Raw genomic sequence first — 21,795 nt, forward strand, 5'->3', positions numbered from 1 at the left:
GGCTCAGACAGTAAAGAATCTGCCTGCAATGCGGAAGACCCGGGTTTGATCCCTAGCTGGGAAGATCCTCTGGAGGAAGAAATAGCAACTGACTCTAGTATTCTTGCCTGAAGAATCTCATGGACAGAGGAGCCTGGTGGGCTACAGTCAATGGAGTTGCAAAGAGTTGGACACGACTGAGTGACAAACACACTCACACTCACATGGAAGAAACCAACACAACATTGCAAAGCAATTATCTTCCAATTAAAAGTAAATTTTTGAAAAGTAGCACACACATTATTTAAATTATATTTTGGCTGAACCCTGCACCTTGGGCCACTGAGTTGGCTGAAGCTTAAAGGAAATTTCAGAGCTCAATGACCAGTCTGCAGTTCTGTGTCCTTATCAGCAAGCTGCAGACTGAAGCATTGCTTTTTGCAGAATGGTGAGGACTCCAAAGTGGCCCATGTGCATCTAGAGCTGCAGCAAGCAATTATGCTCCTGACTTCTCACGCTGAATTACAATGGATACAGAGTGGGAAAGTTTTCTTCTTTTCCTCTTTCTAATTATATCAAGGAGAGAGTTTCCACTCAGCGGTTAGTATATCTTAGAAGTGTTTGTTGCTCAGTCATGTCCAACTGTTTGCAACCCCATGGACTGTAGCCTGCTAGGCTCCTGTGTCCATGGGATTCTCCAGGCAAGAATACTGGAGTGGGTTGCCATGCCCTCCTCCAGAGGATCTTACCGACCCAGGGATTGAACCCAGGTCTTCTGTGTTGCAGGCAGATTCTTTACCATCTGAGCCACCAGGAAAGCCCATATATCTTGAACATCACTCTAACATTATTTTTCTTCCCCTTTAACAGAAAAAACCTCCTCCAGACTGAAAGTTTTGCTCAGAAACTGTGTTGTGGTTACTTATGGTAGAGCTATGTTTCCCTTTTAAATACATCTATTTAAATTTAAAAAGAAAAAAAGAGAGAGCTGAGCAAAAGCTATGAAGCACATGGGTATTGCAGAAATCATAATGATGACCCACAAGTGGTTGAGAATGTCTAACCAGCATTCTCCAAACTTCAGTGTTCCCGCCTGGCTTCGGGCTGTCAATGACTGATCTAAATGGCATTTTCCTGAACTGAAGGGCTCTAGTTCAGCAATCGTTTTGTGAAGCCAAGTTTGTTGTTGTTGTTGTTCACTGTCCAACTCTTTGTGACTTCATGGACTGCAGTGCGCCTGGCAGAGAAGGGCAGAGCAAGCAGAGACCAAGGGGGGCTGAAACACAGACTCAGGACCCCCCCACCACCTGGGGTGAGCAAGGCCAACTGGAAGGGCTGCAGCTGTTGGCTGCCTTCACTGGGCAGTTGATCCCCAGATGTAAACACAGTCGCTCCAGAGGGTGACTCAGCCTACCGGACCCAGGGAGCAGCTGTCAGGAAGGCAAGAGAGCCTGCGCTGGCCAAAGACACTCAGATCTGCAGCCTTCCTTCTGTTTTCAGATAAAGTGAACCTCACAACAGCCTCATGTGGTCTTTCCCATGTGGTCAATGGCCGTCTGATGACATAGCTGGGCACAGCTATAAATAAATCCAAAGCTCTCTTCCTAAAGCAAGGCTCTCGGTCATTTCTTTTGCAAATATTTTCTCTCATTCTGTGGGTTGTCTTTTCATTTTGTTTATGGTTTCCTTTGCTGTGCAAAAGCTTTTAAGTTTAATTAGGTCCCATTTGTTTATTTTTGTTTTTATTTTCATTACTTTAGGAGCTGGATTAATCTCCAAAACATACGAACAACTCATGCAGCTCAATAACAACAACAACAACAACAAAAATCCTGAGTGGGCAGAAGATCTAAAGAGACATCTCTCCAAAGAAGACATATGGATGGGCAAAAAGCATGTGAAAAGATACTCAGTGTCACTAATTATTAGAGAAATGCAAATTAAAAGTACAGGGTGTCACCCCACACCAGTCAGAATGGCCGTAATCAAAAAATCTACAAACAATAAATGCTGAGGTGGGTGTGGAGAAAAGGGAACCCTTCTATATTGTTGGTGGGAATGTAAGTTGGTACAACCACTATGGAGAACAGCGTGGAGGTGCCTTAAAAATCTAAAAATAGATCCAGCAATCCAACTCCTGGACATAAACGCAGAGAAAACCATAATTGAAAAAGATACAAGTACCCTGATCTTTATTGTAGCACTACTTACAATAGCCAAGCAACCTAAATGTCCATCAACAGCAGAATGTATAAAGATGTACATATATACAGTGGGATATTACTCAGCCACAAAAAGGAATGAAATCGTGCCGTTTGCAGCAACGTGGATGGACCTAGAGACTGTCATTCTGAGTGAAGTAAGTCATTCAGAGAAGGACAAATATCCTATGATATCATTCCTATGTGGAATCTAAAAAGATGGTACAAATGAACTTATTTACAAAACAGAAATAGAGCCACAGATGTAGAAAACAATTTTGTGATTACCAGAGAGAAGAGAGGAGGAAGAATGCACTGGGAGACTGGGGTTGACATATACACACTGCTATCTAGAAAACAGTTTACTGAAGAGGCTCTACTGTATAGTACAGGGACCTCTACTCAGGACTCTGTAATGATCTATATGGGAAAAGAATCCAAAAAAAAGAGTGCACATATGTATATGAATAACTGATTCACTTTGCTGTACACCTGAAAACAACACATCGTAAATCAACTATACTCCAGTAAAAACAAAAAGAAAAAAAGTAAGACAAAGCTCCCTTAGTTCTGGTGGCATTCCCAACGTCCTGCAATGGACTTTGCATATTTTGGAAATGGCAACCCACTCCAGTAGTCTTGCCTGGAGAATCCCATGGAGGGAGGAGCCTGGTAGGCTACAGTCCATGGGGTCGCAAAGGGTCGGACACGACTGAGCGACTTCACTTTCACTTTCACTAAGAGTCATTTACCAACCCTATAACTTTGGCAAGTCACCTAACTTCTCTGAATCTTAGTCACTTTTTGTGCCCTGTGGGTAGGGAGCCCTTTTACCAGGCATCTATTACATGCATCTACTGAGGTGGGTTCTTTGGCCTTTTCAAGCCTTAGAAAATCAGACTTTACTGGGCTGCAGGCGTGTATGCTCAGTTGCTTCAACCATGTCTGATTCTCTGCGACCCCATGGACTGTAGCCCACCAGGCTCCTCTGTCTACAGGATTCTCCAGGCAAGAATACTGGAGTGGGTTGCCATGCCCTCCTCCCGGGGATCTTCCCGACCCAGGGATTGAACCTGAGTCTCTTGCGTCTCCTGCATTGGCAGACAGGTTCTTTACCACCAGTGCCACTTGGGAAGCTCCCAGATAGGGTTATGGCTGTCTAATTCTGTTAGGTACAGATAGGAGATGCTGTTTAAGTGATTGTTCTTTCTTCTTTCCTATGCTGTGACAGATGTTACCCTAGAACTTGAAAAAACTTAGCTCCTCACCACAATTCTACCTCTTGAGGATGGTTATTTTCTCCTTATAAATATGCAGGATTCAGAGAGATTTAAGATATCCTGAAATTTTGCAGCCAGAAGTGGCTCAACTGGGATCCCAACCCCATCCTGCTGGGTCCCCACAACCTGTTCTTTGCAATGCAAGGAAGAAGGACATAAAAAGAAAGTGTATTTTCCATGAAGGAGTCAAACTACAGGCTTCTGAGTTGCTTTCCCTCAAGGTGGGGGTGGCTCTCCCTACCAGGCTGGGGAGTCTACTTCAAGAGGTGGCCATCCTCCCCCTCCCCCCATCCCTTGGTCACCTCATCATCAGCAACAGCAAGCCTCTCACCTGGCCCCTTTCTGCGATTCGGGGAAGGTGTGCCTCTGGGGGAATGGTGGCCTGCTGCTCGGCGGCTCCGGGGGGAGGGGCTGGTACTTCTTTGGAAGCTTGACGGGTGGCCTGTGTGAAGAGTCAGAGTGACATGGAAGCAACCTAGATGTCCATCGGCAGACAAATGGATAAGAAAGCTGTGGTATGTGTATACAATGAAATATTACTCAGTCATTAAAAAGAATGCATTTGAATCAGTTCTAATGAGGTGGATGAAACTGGAGCTTATTATACAGAGTGAAGTAACTCAGAAAGTAAAAACACTGATTCAGTATAGTAATGCATATATATGAAATTCAGAAAGATGGTAACAATGACCCTATATGTGAGACAGCAAAAGAGACACAGATGTGAAGAACAGACTTTTGGACTCCATGGGAGAAGGCGAGGGTGGGATGATTTGAGAGAATAGCATTGAAACATGTATATTACCATATGTGAAATAGATCGCCAGTCCAGGTTCAGTGCATGAGACAGGGTGCTCAGGGCTGGTGCACTGGGATGACCCTGAGGGATGGGATGGGGAGGGAGGTGGGAGGGGATTCAGGATGGGGAACACATGTACACCCATGGCTGATTCATGTGAATGTATGGCAAAAACCACTACAATATTGTAAAGTAAATAGCCTTCAATTAAAATAAATAAATATTTTTTTTTTAAAAAGAAGAGTCAGAGTGAGGTGCTGAGAAGGTCTGACATACAGATGGCTCCTCAGACCCAGAATTCAGACAGCTCTGCCTTCTGTGTCCCCCGATTTGTTTGGAAACGGCAGTTTGGGGGATGGCTCACTACTTTACAGGAAGCTTTGAAAGTCAGAATACTCATTCTTCTAACGAGTCTCAGTCTCTCTCCCTGCAGCTTGCCCTCCGGTCTGGTTCTGTTTTTTTCCAGAGTGTGATATAATTTGCTACAGGGTGTCACAGGTCTATGCCAGCTTTTGACATTTTAGGTGGCCTGGGGGTGAAACTACGATTGTAGCCTTTCATTTGCCCCAGATTGAAAGACCTGAGCTTTTTAATTGCTCCAATGAAATGGGACAATGTTCCACAGCCAATCACACACCAGTTTATTCCCCTAGGCCCTCACTCGTTCACAGAGTGGGTCAGGCCCTGTTGGTGATGCTGGGGACACAGAGGGAGAAAAAGACACAGACCTTGGCTCAAAAAGCCGCCCTCTGGGAGGGCAAAGAGAGGAGCAGTGAGAAGGTGGCCCTCCATGGTAGGAAGTGCTGTAATGGAGGACCTCATGGGCCCAAGTAGGACAACACAGTGGCCAACTCAGGGCCTGAGAAATCAGATCGGTTGGTTTCAGCCCCCCCACCCCCCTTATATATATATGTAGGTATGTATGTGTGTGCGTACTTAGTCACTCAGTTATGTCTGAATCTTTGTGACTCCATGGACTGAAGTTCACCAGGCTCCTCTGTCCAAGGGATTCTCCAGGCAAGAATGCTGGAGTGGGTTGCCATGCCCTTCTCCAGGGGATCTTCCCAACCCAAGGGTCAAACTCAGGTCTTTTGCATTGCAGGAAAATTCTTTACCGTCTGAGCCACCAGGGAAGTACATAAAACACATGTACTTATGTATAAAGACATAAGTACTGATATAAATATATGCTTATATATTGTTGGTCCCTTGAAGGCATTTCCCAGTGCCAGGACTCTGGTAGACTTCTGTACTTAGAGGAGGGAGAGACTTCTGTACTAAGTGAAGGGAAAGAAACGGGAAGCAGGGAAGCAAGGCATTCATTAAAGGTGGATGCGTGAAGGGATAATATGACTGTGAATGAATGAATGATTAAATGGATGAATGAGGCTTGTTTACTCTGGTTCATTGACCAACTCATTAGTTTTTCAGTGTCAGATGTCTGTGTATCTCTTTTCAAATTCTGGAACTAATCATGTAAGTATATTGTGAAACAAAATTCTCTTTTTCAGTGTCTTACCGAGGAGGTGGTAAAGGTGTCTGCAAAAGGAAAGAGAACCAGAAATTACAGTTATTCTTTGAGCAGAGCTAATGGTTAACAATTTTTTTTTTTTTTTTTTTGGTTTACAAACAACAAAGCCCAACCAAACTTTTAGGGTATATTTTTCAAGTGCCATCTAAGCCTTCACATTGTCCATATTCCTATGCTTCTAAAATAAAGAGTGGGTAACAAATGCATTTTAATGCCTTTTCTTACCTTGTTTCCCTTTGTGGGTTTGTCTCCTAAAACATAAGAAGAAAAAGTAGTGAGTTTATGGCAAATGTCATCAAGGTATCTTTCAGTCAGTCAGTCAGTTCAGTCGCTCAGTCGTGTCCGGCTCTTTGCGACCCCATGAAGCGCAGCACACCAGGCCTCCCTGTCCATCACCAACTCCCAGAGTTTACTCAAACTCATGTCCATTGAGTCAGTGATGCCATCCAGCCATCTCATCCTCGGTCATTCCCTTCTCCTCCTGCCCCTATCCCTCCCAGCATCAGGGTCTTTTTCAGTGAGTTAACTGTTCACATCAGGTGGCCAAAGTATTGGAGTTTCAGCTTTAGCATCAGTCCTTCCAATGAACACTCAGGATTGATCTTCTTTAGGATGGACTGGTTGGACCTCCTTGCAGTCCAAGAGACTCTCAAGAGTCTTCTCCAACACCACAGTTCAAAAGCATCAATTCTTCAGTGCTCAGCTTTCTTCACAGTCCAACTCTCACATCCATACATGACCACTGGGAAAACCATAGCCTTGACTAAACGGACCTTTGTTGGCAAAGTAATTTTTCTGCTTTTTAATAAGCTATCTAGGTTGGTCATAACTTTCCTTCCAAGGAGTAAGCATCTTTTAATTTCATGGCTGCAATCACCACCTGCAGTGATTTTGGAGCCCCCCAAAATAAAGTCTCACACTGTTTCCACTGTTTCCCCATCTATTTGCCATGAAGTGATGGGACCAGATGCCATGATCCTAATTTTCTGAATGTCGAGCTTTAAGCCAACTTTTTCATTCTTCTCATTCACGTTCATCAAGAGGCTTTTTAGTTCCTCTTCACTTTCTGCCATAAGGGTGGTGTCATCTGCATATCTGAGGTTATTGATATTTCTCCTGGCAATCTTGATTCCAGCTTGTGCTTCCTCCAACCCAGCATTTCTCATGATGTACTCTGCATATAAGTTATCTTTACATATGTTTAAATGGAAATCATTCCCATTTGAATAATTCTGGTGCAATACCAGTGAACATTTGTTGCCGTCTTATGAATATCCAACACCATGCTAAATACTTTCGTTATGTGATCTCATTTAATCCTCGCCTTTGCTCTGGATGAAGAAACTGGAGCATGGGGAAGTTAAGTACCTCACCTCCAATCCCCCAGTTAGTAAACAGTAGAATGAAGATCTCATCGTATGTGGTGTGACCCCTGAGATCCTCTCTTAACCATTAGCTGTTGATTGATATCCTTTTATATATGTTCATCTTATTGAAGTTCTTGCCTCCCACTTTCATCAGGCATATCACATTTCAGATGAAAGGGTTTTCTAAGACCCAGAATCCAATTACTTTATTTGATGAAAGACAAAGCTAGGGAGGACAATTACCCAAGACCACCTGACCCTAGAAAAAGCCTGAATGGGGCCTGGAAAGGATTCTCCTGACTTCGGTGTAGTTTTATGGGCTCCTCCAATGGCTCAGCGGTAAAGAATACACCTGCCATACAGGAAGCCCAGATTCCATCCTTGGATTGGGAAGATCCCCTGGAGGAAGAAATGGCAATGTCCTGGAGGATCCCATGGACAGAGGAGCCTGACTGGCTACAGTCTATGGGGTCTCAAAGAGTCAAACGACTGAACCCTCATTCTTAAGTATTCTTTATTTTCACAGTGCAATTTAACTCAGTTATTGAGCTGCTACTCTGAGCTAAGCCCAGGGCCAAGCTCTGGAGTTAAAGACAAATGCAAGACAATCCTTCCCCTCAAGGTGTTTCCAGTTATTGTGTTTACAGGCCAAGTTCTAGCTTCTGGGGACATAATGGGGAAGATGAGAGACACTGTCCCTGCTGCCATAGCGCTTATACCTAAAGGGTAGTCGTGCACTACCTTTCCTGTAGAAAACACTTCAGGAAGAGAAGGGTGTGGCATAGAAGGGACACATGGGAGATAAGTTGGTCTGGGGTGTCAGAGAGAGCTCTTTGAGTAAGCAATGTTCACTAATCTGTAAAAATGGATGTGACCTGGTAAATGCTGTTTTATAGGGGGTGAGAGGAGTCAGTGAGATGACTGCATCTCATCACGGCTGTTGTTCAGTAGCTCAGTTGTGTCTGATTCTTTGTGACCCATGGACTGCAGTGGGCCAGGCTTCCCTGTCCTTCATCATCCCCCAGAGCTTGCTCAAACTCAAGTCCACTGAGTCGGTGACGCTATCCTACCACTTGGCCCTCTGTCGTTCCCTTCTCCTCCTGCTTTCAGTCCTTCCCAGCATCAGGGTCTTTTCCAATGACTTGGCTCTTTGCATCAGTTGGCCAAAGTATCGGAGCTTCAGCATCAGTCCTTTCAAAAATGAATATTCAGTGTCTATTTCCTTTAGGATTGACTGGTTGAATCTCTTTGCAGTCCAAGGGACTCTCAAGAGTCTTCTCCAACACCACAGTTCAAAACCATCAATTCTTTGGCGTTCAGCCTTCTTTATGGTCCAACTCTTACATCCATACAGGACTACTGGAAAAACCATAGATTTGAGTATATTGATCTTTGTTGGCAAAGTAATGTCTCTGCTTTTTAATGTGCTGTCTATGTTGGTCATAGCTTTTCTTTCAAGGAGCAAGCATCTTTTAATTTCATGGTTGCAGTCACCATCTTCAGTGATTTTGGAGCCCAAGGAAATAAAGTCTGTCAGTGTTTCCATTGATTCCCCATCTACTTGCCTTGAATCAAGTATCTTATCATAGGAGACTTAAAACTCAACTGAGCACTGCCCGAGTCTCCTTTCCTTATTTGTGAGATGACACGATTGGAATGAAAGCGAAGTTGCTCAGTTGTGTCCGACTCTTTGTGACCCCGCGGACTGTAGCCCACCAGGCTTCTCTATCCATGGAATTCTCCAGGCAAGAATACTGGAGTGGATTGCCATTCCCTTCTCCAGAGGAACTTCCCAACCCAGGAATCGAACCCTGGTCTCCTGCGTGGCAGGCAGATTCTTTACCGTTTGAGCTACAGGAAAGTCACAATTGGAATAAATCATTGTTTTAAAACTTTGCTGTGAAGAGTCCCCTGGGGTTCCCCTGGGGACACCTAAGGAAACTGTAAGGCTGAGAGGCTGGGTGTCTAGCTCATCATCCCTTGTCATTGTGGAGGCTCCATCTCTGTCTACTTCCCGTTGGATCTCCTTGAAGATTTCTTTTGGGAAAATGTCTAGCTGGTCAAAAAGAACACAGCAGAACACGCGCTAGTCTGGATGATTTTAAAGGCTCTTCTAGGCCTAAGTGAGGGAAGGAGGAGTAGAGTGAGATAAGTGCCTTCTTCTTCAGTTCAGCTCTTCTGAGAGGGCTCCGTACCTCTCCAGAGAAGCCAGATAATGGATTTTACTTCACAGGCATGAGATCTATCGGTCTGATCTCTGACATTACAATGGATTCCCCTTCCCAATAAAACTCAAAGACACCAAAATAAAATAAAATAAACAAAAACCCAAATAACAAAAAAACTACCTCATTGGACAAAATTACCATTCTCCTTATTTTGTTTTTGGAAAATGCATTTTAGATAATATAGACTTCTCTGCATGAATTCAAACACTAATGGGAGACAAAATTTGCAGATGTTCCGAAACTGTAAAAATACAAAAATATGACCCAGGTTGTATTTCAACAACAGCAACAATCTAGTTAATGGTAAGTCGTTGACTATCTTGATGTGATTACTAAAAAGTTTAGGCCACAGGGTGCTTCCTTAAGGCACTAAATCAGAAAGCAGGAAACTAATTTGCCCTCATTTTATTGTGTATTGGCTTCAGCAGCAGATCTCCCTGAGAAACTATCTTATATCAGCTTATGCTGATGACTTTCCCTGTGAAGGTAGATGTCGGGTGTCCAAGACACCTTTTTTCATACCTACTACTGTATCTATTGGGGATCAATTCAATTCACTGAAAACAAACTTCAATAAAAAGACCGAGTATCTGGAATTCAGTAGGAACATTCCATTTATTGCTTCAGAGATATGCATCTCATTTGATTCAGTGATTGTGAGTTTAGAAAAGGACATCTATCTTGCTTTTATTCATTTGCTTGTTCTTGAGCCCCTAGTGTATGTCAGGCATGGATTCATTTTTAATAGATTTATTGATGTAGGTATTGGGGAATATAATACCAGAAAAAAAAAAAAGTTTCTATTGTCATGTAAACTCACATTCCAGTAGCAGGAGATAGAAAACAAAGGTATATGATAGCAGGTGGTGATAAACGCTACAAAGAAAAGTGAAAGGTCTGGTGTGTGAGAGAGGTGATGGGGCTACTGTTTTTCATGCAGATGCCAGAAGACCTCTGTGGAGCGGGGATGACAACAGAAGCTTGAAGAAAGTGAAGGCACACACCATGCGAATACCTGGGCAAGCGTCCCTGACAGAGGGAGCAGCAAGTACTAAGGCCCCGGGGGTGGGATGAGAACCAAGGAGTTTACTCTCTGGGCTTCCCTGGTGGTGCAGACGGTAAAGAATCTGCCTGCAGCAGGGGAGACCTGGCTTCAGTCCCTGGGTCAGGAAGATTCCCTGGAGGAGGGCATGGCAACCCACTCCAGTATTCTTGCCTGGCGAATCCCCATGGACAGAGGAGCCTGGCAGGCTATAGTACATGGGGTCTCAAAGAGCTGGGCATGACTGAGTGACTAAGCACAACCGACAACACTCTGCAGGCAGCGGTGGTGGAGGTGAGAATGTGCACGGGGTCACATGGGGTCATTCAGGCTGTGATAACTCTGCCTTAACCACGGTGCCTCTTTTCTGTATGGGCTTCCCCTGGTGGCTCAATGGTAAAGACTCCGCCTGCAGTGCAGGAGATGCAGGAGACTCGAGTTCGGTTCCTGGGTCAGGAAGGTCCCCTGGAGGAGGAAATGGCAACCCACTCCAGTATTCTTGTCTGGAAAATTCCATGGACAGAGGAGCCTGGTGGGCTATAGTTCATAGGGTTCCAAAGAGTCGGACACAACTGAGCGCACACACTGCCTCCATGCATCTTTTCTGTACACTGTCTGTAAGTTGTGCACCCCCATTATAATGGAAGTTTTCCCGGGCATCAGTTAGTATCCTCCTCGTTTAAAATACGTGTGTGTGCAGACCTACTGCGTGCTATAGTAATTCCTCTCCTGGGTGTGTATTCTGGGCTTCCCAGGTGGCGCGGATGGCCAAGAACCCGACTGCCAATGCAGGAGACATAAGAGACCTGAGGTCGATCCCTGGGTTGGGAAGATCCCCAGAGAAGGAAATGGCAACCCACTCCAGTATTCTTGCCTGGAGAATCCCAGGGACGGGGGAGACTGGTGGCCTGCCGTCTATGGGGTGGCATAGAGTCGGACACGACTGAAGCGATTTAGCAGCAGCAGCAGCAGGGCTTGTTTACGAAGTAATAACAACTTAGGTATACACTGGGAGAGGATGAGATTTGGAGCTGGACTTCTTGAGTTTGCATTTTGATTGTGCTACTTACTATTGGTAGGGTCATAGCAGGTGCTCAAAAAATACTTATGACATAAACAAATGGATTGAGAAACAGTTGAAATTTTTATTCTGGAAAAGTGAGACTTGGTTACTCATACTTCATGGGAACTCATGTGTGGAATAAATGAGTTAATGCATTTCAAGTAATGACTGTTATTGCATACCCACTGTTAGGAAATTATTGCATAATGGAAAATTACTGAGAAAACGGCAATCTACCTTCCTGATGAGGTACACAAATAACTGAAATGCTACAAAAAGTTCCCTATCGCATCAGAAGACCCAAACAGGTGTTCTTTGGGGGGGTGTTTTCCCATCTTGAAATTTAATCAGGCAGTTTTCTCTAGGAGGAGGCTGGCGTGCTCGCCATCTGGTGGCTACATGTGTAATTAGCAACATCTGCTCGACTCATTTTGCTCCTGTTTGCTACAAGATAAAACTCACTTCCGCTGCAAAATGTGTTGCTTCTTGGGAGACCATGTGGTGAGTTGAACATAGCATGGAGGTAGAATCTATTGGACCCGGTTTGATTATCTCCATAATTTATTAGAGTGGAGTCATGAAGTTGTCAACCTCACAGGGGTCTGTGAAGTTAAAGCAAAGCCTCTGGGAGAAGACATTACTTTGCCTACAAAGGTCCATATGGTCAAAGCTATGGTTTTTCCAGTAGTTATGTATGGATGTGAGAGCTGGACAATAATGGGTGAGTGCTGAAGAACTGATGGCTTCAAACTTGGTGCTGGAGAAGACTCTTGAGAGTCCCTTGAACTGAAAGGAGATCAAACCAATATATTCACTGGAAGGACTGATGCTGAAACTGAAGCTCCAATACTTTGGCCACCTGATGTGAAGAGCCAACTCATTGGAAAAGACCCTGATGCTGGGAAAGATTGAAGGCAGGAGGAGGGAACAACAGAGGATGAGATGGTTGAATGGTATCACTGACTCGATAGATATGAGTTTGAGCAAGCTCTGGGGGATGGTGAAGGACAGGGAAGCCTGGCGTGCAGCAGTCCACGGGGTTGCAAAGAGTCAGACCTGACTGAGCAACTGAACAACAACCGGGAGAAGGAGAAAGTACTGTGAGACTTGTTTGTCCATTTTGGGGCAGGGGTGGTGTGCCTGGTGCCTGTTTATAAGAGCTGGTTGTTAAATTTTCAGGATTCTGCAATGCAGGTGTTAAACACGGCCATTATGAAAAAAAAATTATGTAAATGTACACTGAAGTTATGAAAAAGGTAGCATTTGCTCGAAACTCATGACTTCCTGATTATTCTACCCCATCTGTCTATGCTGTTGAAATTCTTCACCTCTATCGTGTCTATGGTGGAAATCACTAAAATATGGCATGTCTTCCCATCTTCCTGTTCAGTGGTCCTGCAATCTGCCATAGCAGAAGTATTTGCACCGTAGAAACTGACGGAAGCTACAAATCAGGGTTTGCTCTATTGTTTGGTATTTTCATCTGTGATTTAAATGGTTGGACAAGAAGATAGACATTCAAGAATTTGTTTCTTGATGGAAGGGATGATGACGCAGATGAGAACTTTGAAATCATACAAGTTGGGTTCTAATCTCACTCCTCCCCGCCATCACTGACTGAGTAATCTTGGGCAAATTATTTAAACGTTCCGGGCTTGTTTTCGTGTCTATAAAGCACAGATCATGAAGTGTAGTTCCTTGGATGGTTAGGAGTAAATAAAATACACTTGTTTTCAATTAGCTCCTAGTCAGTTTGCGTTAAATATATGCAATACTCTTTGTTTATGAAATATGGTCATGACAATCAACACTTTTGGAAACAAAGCATCAGTGTAATGTTATGTAATTAAAACATAGAAACTCTGGAAAAAATTGGATAAAACCTGGCCTCTTTGCAGTATTTATGATGTCTAAGAGTTTTATAATATTAATACATGAAAGTGAACCACTGGAATTTCATGTCCTGATGATTAATTATAGGAGCATCCAAAGAAGAAATGATGCAAGTGGCTAGTGTATATTTCATAAGGCCTATTCTGAGAAACCTTTTTGAGTTTCTTGAGAAAGTCTATGGAAACTTTCAGAAATTAATTTCAGCAGTAAATTGCTGACACCACTCTTGGGGTTGAGTGGGGAGGGATTAAGTTAGGCAAAGCCTGGGATGTGGGAGGGACCTGCTGACTTTAACAGCTCCTCAAGTAATGTTCGAAAGTGCAATTTCTTAGGAACTTCTATGTCAACAGCTGCACCCTGGGGCTTAGTAATGGGTGTTGGATAGAAGTCTCTTTCTAAACAAGCCTGGGAGATATCTCTTTGGCTGACCTCAGTGTCTCAGGGAGTTGGAAGCAAGGTGGGTAGGCAGGGTGAAGGGAAGGACCGAGGCTTCAGAGGCGATGGGGTGGGTGAGCAGTGGAGTGGGTGGGTTTGTATGTATGAACCATATCCATGGATTCACAAAATGCTAGAGGCCATTGTGTTCTACCATATTTCTACAGATGGGATAGTAAGGACGCATGTGTGTGCACACACATGTGTGTGTGTGTGTATGTGTGCGCGCACGTGCACGTGCGTGCTCAATCACCTGATCGTGTCCTACTCTTCACGACCCCATGGAGCCTGCCAGGCTCCTCTGTCCTTGGAATTTTCTAGGCAAGAATACTGGAGTGGGTTGCCATTTCCTACTCCAGGGGATCTTCCCAACCCAGGGATCAAACCTGCATCTCTTGCGTCTCCTGCATTGGCAGGTGTATTCTTTACCACTGTGCCACCTGGGAAGCCCCAGGAAAATCATTTGCCTAGATTGATAACTGAGCAGGACCTTATGGGACCTTCCGTCATATCCTCTGCTTTAGCTCCTCTCTGAAGGCCCTGGATAGCAGCAGTATTTGATGCATGTTTCCTGAGTTGTTTTATCGATGCTAAAACCCCCACCAAAGAGAAGATGTTAACTACTTGATGACCATGAGCACAGCCGCAGGCTTCATCAGGGCTGATGATGTGAACCCTTGCGACACCACCCTGTTCCCTCAGGTACACTGTCGCCCACCTCCCTCACCTGGCTTTTGAAAATGCTTTGCCAAAACCCTTCGGGGAGCTCAGGCTTTTTTAGATTGTGAGCCGCCCAGCTCCTTTCATGGCCCTGCAATAAACCTTTCTCTGCTCCAAACACCACCATTTCGGTTTGTGTGGCCTCACTGTGCGTTGGGCACATGAGCTTTCACTAACAAGTTCACATTGCAAACAGAGATGCCTCCAGAAGCAGGTGGGTTTCTTGGCTTGCCCCTTGCAGGCCCCCACATAATGGGAACTCGTGGCTAAGCGTCACAGGCTGATCTCTCGGTGGTCCTGTGACCCCTGACAATGCTTATCTGATACACTTTTATTAACATGGGCTAATTTTTAGAGTTACTGTAGGGTTTACTATGCATCCACTATGTGCTCCGCACGGCGCTATGTATTTGCTGCGGGGAAAACAACGTTCAGTCAAGTTTGATCTTTAAGGTTAAGGAATTTATTTTTATATTCATCAGTAACAGATTTACTGTGTTTGCTCAGCACCAAACTAGATCAAGCATGGTTTCAGCCTACACAGAGAGGCAGCGAGATATTCCAGGGCGGGGAGAAGGGCAAGAATAAGTGAGGGAGGAAAGAGTTGTGAAAGTCATTAGTTAGGTCCAGTATCCCTTGGTCGAGGGTCCATCATGTGTCAACAACTGTGCTATAGAATCGGCATCAGTTAGTACCTTACGAGAGACAGGTATCTAATAATGTAGGAGCATTTCCTCCCTTTCAGAGGTATGGGAACTTCGAGAGGTTAAGTTCTTTGTAAAAGAAAAGTCGTAAAACTGGGATTTGAACCCAGGGATCCTTGTCCCCAGATCCAGCCTTCATGCAACCACATTTTGGCTGCTGCTGCATTTCAGACATGATATTTAACCTTCCCTGAGGTCCCTGTCTCCCGCCTCAGCTCTTTGTGCCCTGCTATGTGAATCAGTCCTAGGACTCACAGTTCTCCTGTTGGGGCACAATTACGGATTGCAGAGGCCTGACCAGACTGTGGGCTCCTCATGGTCTAAGGTCTTCTGTGCCCCAGCGCAAAGTGATTTTGAATAAAGTGCACGTCTACCCTGGCAGTTAACACACGGTGTTGTAACTGCCTTGTGGCTTCCCTATTGCTCTCTGTTGAAATGTGTGTTTGTTACATGAGCGGTTATCTAACACTTTTCTTTTTCTCTGTGTGACAGTGAGACAAAATATTGTCCTGTAGTTCAACATCTATAACATTACAACATGTATAACATTAGCTTTGAACTGATCTTGTATCAATGTGTCTATCACTTTTTTTTTTTTTTTGAGCCTGAACAGGAACATGACTTCTATGACTTTTGAGCCACTGTTTGTGTCTGAAATAAACTTAAATCGAAAATGGTGGTAGGAGGATAATCTTACATTTATTTCTGACTGTTTCTAGGTCTGTGACCTAAAGCTTGTGATTTTTGTTAAGGATATAATCTGCTGCTGCTTGCTGCTAAGTCGCTTCAGTCGTGTCTGACTCTGTGTGACCCCAGAGATGGCAGCTTACCAGGCTCTTCTGTCCCTGGGATTCTCCAGGCAAGAATACTGGAGTGGGTTGCCATTTCCTTCTCCAATGCATGAGAGTGAAAAGTGAAAGTGAAGTTGCTAAATTGTATAATCTATAGGAAAGCAAATTCCGTCCTTTTTGTGATGTTTTGTGTCGCCGTGTTCTGCCACTAGAGGGCAGTATCATCCATCAATTCCTGTCTTTTGCGCTAAAACCTTGCATGCTGCTGCTACTGCCAAGCCGCTTCAGTCATGTCCGACTCTGTGCGACCCCACAGACGGCAGCCCACCACGCTCCTCCGTCCCTGGGATTCTCCAGGCAAGAATACTGGAGTGGGTTGCCATTTCCTTCTCCAATGCATGCATGCAGGCTAAGTCGCTTCAGTCGTGTCCGACTCTGTGCGACTCTTTGGACAGCAGCCCACCAGGCTCGTCCGTCTACAGGATTCTACAGGCAAGAATACTGGAGTGGGCTGCCATTTCCTTCTCCGAAAACCTTGCATAGATTGTCCTAAGTGCTGTGCTGAGTTACTTCAGCTGTGTCCAACCCTGCACATCCCTGTGGACTGTAGCCTTTCAGGCTCCTCTGTCCATGGGTTTCTCCAGGCAAGAATACTGGAGTCCAGTGAGTGAGAAATCATTTAGGGAGTTTGCAGAAAAAAAATTTAGATACTAGCATATATAGTTCAGTTCAGTTCAGTCGCTCAGTCGTGTCTGACTCTTTGCGACCCCATGAATCGCAGCACGCCAGGCCTCCTTGTCCATCACCAACTCCCGGAGTTCACTCAGACTCACGTCCATCGAGTCCGTGATGCCATCCAGCCATCTCATCCTCGGTCGTCCCCTTCTCCTCCTGCCCCATATCCCTCCCAGCATCAGAGTCTTTTCCAATGAGTCAATTCTTCGCATGAGGTGGCCAAAATACTGGAGCTTCAGCTTTAGCATCATTCTTTCCGAAGAAATCCCAGGGCTGATCTCCCTGGAAACACTACCATATTGACAAAAAACTGGGCTCTGGTCTAGGATTGGATTGCTTGCTCTGTGACCTATGTGAGCCCCTTCTCTTGCGAAGCCTCTTGGCATAAGATGAGGGGGTATATTCAGATTAACTCAAAACTCTTTTGTCATCTAAATTTGATAAAAAGCAAACTAGTAGAAAGGTCTTTTGATGGCATTGTATGGAATTCTATTGTACTTCTTTTTAACCAAGCTCATGTTTCTGAATATACAGGTTCAGCCACCTGTATGTAATTCCCTCTTTCTTTTCATGGATAGTTTATCGTATTTTGTTATAAATTCATTCTTATATATGAAGTGCTTTTCCCCTTTAAGGAAGTTGGTTTAGAGTTTGTGCTTGGTTCATATGGAAGGCAAAGAAAAACTCATTTTAGCCTCCTTTCTGCTCAGGGTTAAGAAGCTCAACCACTTAGAGCTGATCCATGTTGCTGTGCAGCAGAAACCAACACAACATTGTAAAGCAATTATCCTCCAATTTAAAGAAAGAAAAAAAAAAAAAGAGAGAGAGAGACACTAAGCCACACCACTTTTGAATGTTACAGCTATCCTCATCTAAAAAGAGAGAGTTTCTTCTGCATTGATGGCTAATGCTAATTAATGGTTCATCACAACCCCCTGAGAAGGGAATGGTTACCCACTCCAGTATTTGTGCCTGGAAAAGTCCAGGGGCAGAGCAGCTTGGTGGGGTTCAGTCCATGGGGTCACAAAGGGTCAAACACGATTAAGCAACTAACACTTTCACAACCAACTTACACTGTATGAATACTTTGCCTCCAAATAAACTTTTATCCATTTTTAGGAGTGAATAAAGAAGCCAAGCTTCAGGGAAGATAAGTTCTTGAAATCTGACAGTTTCCAGATAATGTCAGAATATGATTTCAAGAAAAATAATATGAAATGTACATTAACATAAATCTATAACTGCTCAACTTGATGAAAAATATTACCATAAAACTCTGCCATGGCTGAACCACCCAATATGTTTTTCTCGATGACATTTTGTGAGAATGAATAAATTATCTGAGAATGTGTTTGCATCAAACATACAGAATTTTGTAGTAAACACATAAATCATTCAAGCATTTTCCAGAAAGATGCCTGATCCAAAAAATGAGGATATTCATATTACTTTTCTCCCTTCCAGCTTCTTTCTCAGTACAGTCCCTTAGAGCTCTGGATAGTAATACAAAACCATCAATTATGGAAGTGTAGGAAGAGAAGACACAAAGAAAATTACTCTTACTGAAGAAGTTTTCCATGCAACTTACAAGCTGAACTTCTGTGAGCTTTGTTTTCACTGAGGTCCCCTCTGCAGTTTACACTGGGGTCTACTTTTAAAAGGGGCTTCCCAGGTGGTGCTAGTGGTAAAGAGCTCACCTGCCAATGCAGGAGACGTTAAGAGGCATGGATTCGATCCCCGGGTTGGGAAGATCCCCTGGAGGAGGGCATGGCAACCCACTCCAGTATTCTTGCCTGGAGAATCCCATGGACAGAGGAGCCTGGCGGGCTACAGCCCATGGGGTCATAAAGAGTTGGATATGACTGAAGTGACTTAGCATGCACGTACTAGTTTTACAAAAACAGCTATATTTTTCAGCCATGGTACCTGGATGCCAGCCATCATCCCCTATAAAACTGGCAGGACTAATTTAACTCTGAAAGATGTGTTCTTGTACTCCTTGAGGAATTGCTTTACTCTTTTCTCACTTGGGGCAATTAATGCTTTTTCACATGAAAAAGCAGGCTCTCCCTTTTTGCATAGACTACTGGGAAGACTGAGGCAAACTAGTAGTTTAATTTTAATAGAACGCAATGATTTGTGCCTTACGATCCCGGATTTCATATTTACCTTTGTATGTCTCTATATTTCCTATGATTTAAAACTTTTTCTGCTATACCACGCAAGCTTTTGTTAACTACTCCAACAGTTGAGAGCTAAGGTGAAGTATAAATAAACAGATGAATGAGTTGTGATTTGTGATTTATAATGAGAAATGTATATTTAGTCTTCATCTCTGTGTCTGGCACAGAACTCCTAAATCCGTTGGAATTTCCTAAGTGATGAGAGCTATCTAAGCGTCTTTTGTTATGTTAAGGAGATGACTTTTAGATCCTACCTAAGGATGGGGGCAGGTGGCCAGTGGAGCTGACCATGTGATTGGAGGGTTGAAACTTACAGTCCCCCAAATCTAAACCTACCCCTACTTCTAGGAAGGGGGAGTGGCTTGAGATTGAGTTCAGTCGCCAACAGCCAATGATGTAATCAGCCGTGCCTACGTAATGAAGCCTCCACAAACTCCCAAGAGTTTGGAGCTTCCAGATCGGTGAACACACAGAGATTCAAGAACCATGGAAGCTCCTCGCCTTTTCCCAATACCTCCCTTCTGTGTCTCTTCCATCTGACTGTTCCTGGGTTACATCCTTTTAATGATACATTGGCGATTTAGTAAGTAAGATGTTTCTTTGAGTTATGTGAGCCACTCTAACAAAGTAATTGAACCCACGGAAGGGGTGGATGGAGCCTTCAATCTATAGAGGCACAGGTGACAATCGGTTCATGACAGCATCTGCCGTGGTGGTGAGGTGCGGTCTGGTAGGACCGAACGCTTAACTTGTTCATCTGATGCTGCCTCTGGGTGGACAGTGCCAGAACTTGATGGAATTAGAGGACACCCAGCTGGTGTCCAGAGAATTGCTTGATGACGTGTGGGTGGGAGAACTGCCCCCTATGCATGTTGGAGTTGGTATTAGAACCATCTGGATTGTCACACAGACGTATTAATATATGTAGAATGGTGGTCAAAGAAGATTCTGCCATCAAAGAAATGGAGCTTCATGTCTACAGTGAACTATTAGAAAAGGAGAAGAATTGTGAAACCCATTTCTTACCTTTCTCCCCAGGACTCAGGGCTTCCCTTGTGGCTCAGCTGGTAAAGAGTCTGCCTGTGATACGGGAGACCTGGGTTCGATCCCTGGGAAGATCCCCTGGAGAAGGAAAAGGCTACCCACTCCAGTATTCTGGCTTGGAGAATGCCATGAACTGCATAGTCCATGGGATCACAAAGAGTCGGACACGACTGAACGACGTTCACTTTCACTTTCCAGGACTCATTTCTCCATAAATGTCTATGAAGGTTCTCTTATGACTTAGGACCTCTGTATATATCAAATGATTATGGTCTGCTTTGGGGTCCCTCTGTGCTCTGGGCCCTTTCTCTGTCAGGCAGGAAAAAACTGCTATACAATTCATGCGGTCTTCTAAGGGCTAGCGATACTAGTACATCAGTTACTGAAGGAAAGCTCTAAATCAAGGGCTGTGTACATCAAAGGCATTTCCATGTTCTTGGACTCAACAGGAATAGGAAAGCTTCCCTATTTGGGATGGTTTAAAGGGGTCAGTCATGGCAACCCACTCCAGTATTCTTGCCTGGTGAATTCCATGGACTGTAGCTTATAAGGCTGCAGGCTACAGTCCATGGGATCTCAAAGAGTCGGACACGACTGAGCGACTTCACTTCACTTCACTTCACTTCAGAGGGCAGACAGACAGGGATCAGTCAGGCTATGGAAGATGGAGAGGAGAAATGGGGCAGGGAACAGCCCTTGTCCCCTGTTTCTGCTTATCCAGTTCAACTGAAGCGTCATAAAAGCCCTGGCGACTTCACATTTCAAGAGGAGGAAAGTAAAGGCTCAGAAAGGTTAGGTGCCTCACTTAAGGTCACACAGCCAGGGCGTGGCAGAGCCAGGGCATCAGCCGCTCTCCTTGCTCCTTCCGCCTCGCTTCCCTTTGTGGGCATCTTCTCTTGTGCCTCCAGGTCCACTGTGTGTCTGGTCCACTCTGCTCCACCTACTCTCAATCCTCGGGGACCAGCCAGCACAGGCAAACTGGCCCTGTGGTTTCTGGTTGGGTTTGGCCACTGGGAAGTCCCAGCAGGAGACAAGAGGGAGTTTGGAGAGGGAGGCTGGGGCGTGTATTCCACTCATTCCCACCCTGGGAGGAAAGGAAGGAAAGTGAAGTCGCTCAGTTGTGTCTGACTCTTTGAGACCCCATGGACTGTAGCTTCCCAGGCTCCTCTGTCCATGGGATTTTCCAGGCAAGAGTACTGGAGTGGGGTGCCATTGCCTTCTCCAGGGGATCTTCTGACCTAGGGATCGAACCTGGATCTCCCGGCGCTTTACTGTCTGAGCCACCAGGGAAGTCCATGTGGGCTGGCGATGTCCCTCCTCTCAAGGTGCTGAGCGCCTTCTTGTTTTCTGCGGCCATCCCCTCATCTCTGGGTTTAGGAGTGGTAATGATGCCACTGCTATAGGCCCTAGGGCCCGCATCATCCCACATTCTTCCCCAACACCTCACGTACCTTAGTAAACAGTTCCTTTATAAATAAACCTCTTTAAATGATCCTAAGGCTGTATAATGTCACCCTGCTTATTTAACTTCTATGCAGAGTACATCATGAGAAACGCTGGGCTGGAAGAAACACAAGCTGGAATCAAGATTGACGGGAGAAATATCAGTAACCTCAGATATGCAGATGACACCACCCTTATGGCAGGAAGTGAAGAGGAACTAAAAAGCCTCTTGATGAAAGTGAAAGAGGAGAGCGAAAAAGTTGGCTTAAAGCTCAACATTCAGAAAACGAAGATCATGGCAGCCGGTCCCATCACTTCATGGGAAATAGATGGGGAAACTGTGGAAACAGTGTCAGA

The 21,795-nt window shown here is 44.6% G+C and overlaps 1 protein-coding gene across 1 annotated transcript in view; it reads right to left on the reverse strand.

Annotated features, from left to right (window-relative positions):
- CLNK (cytokine dependent hematopoietic cell linker) overlaps window positions 1-21,795 on the reverse strand; it is a 115,543-nt gene that overhangs the window by 47,885 nt on the left and 45,863 nt on the right. The window contains exons 8-10 of the mRNA XM_068974985.1: window positions 6,016-6,041; window positions 5,779-5,798; window positions 3,792-3,902 (exon numbers count right to left, since the gene is read on the reverse strand). Of these exons, the coding sequence (XP_068831086.1) occupies window positions 3,792-3,902; window positions 5,779-5,798; window positions 6,016-6,041 (157 nt within the window). The remainder of the gene's footprint in view (window positions 1-3,791; window positions 3,903-5,778; window positions 5,799-6,015; window positions 6,042-21,795) is intronic.

The sequence above is a fragment of the Capricornis sumatraensis genome, chromosome 7 (genome assembly GCF_032405125.1).
Source record: "Capricornis sumatraensis isolate serow.1 chromosome 7, serow.2, whole genome shotgun sequence".
Lineage (NCBI taxonomy): Eukaryota > Metazoa > Chordata > Mammalia > Artiodactyla > Bovidae > Capricornis > Capricornis sumatraensis.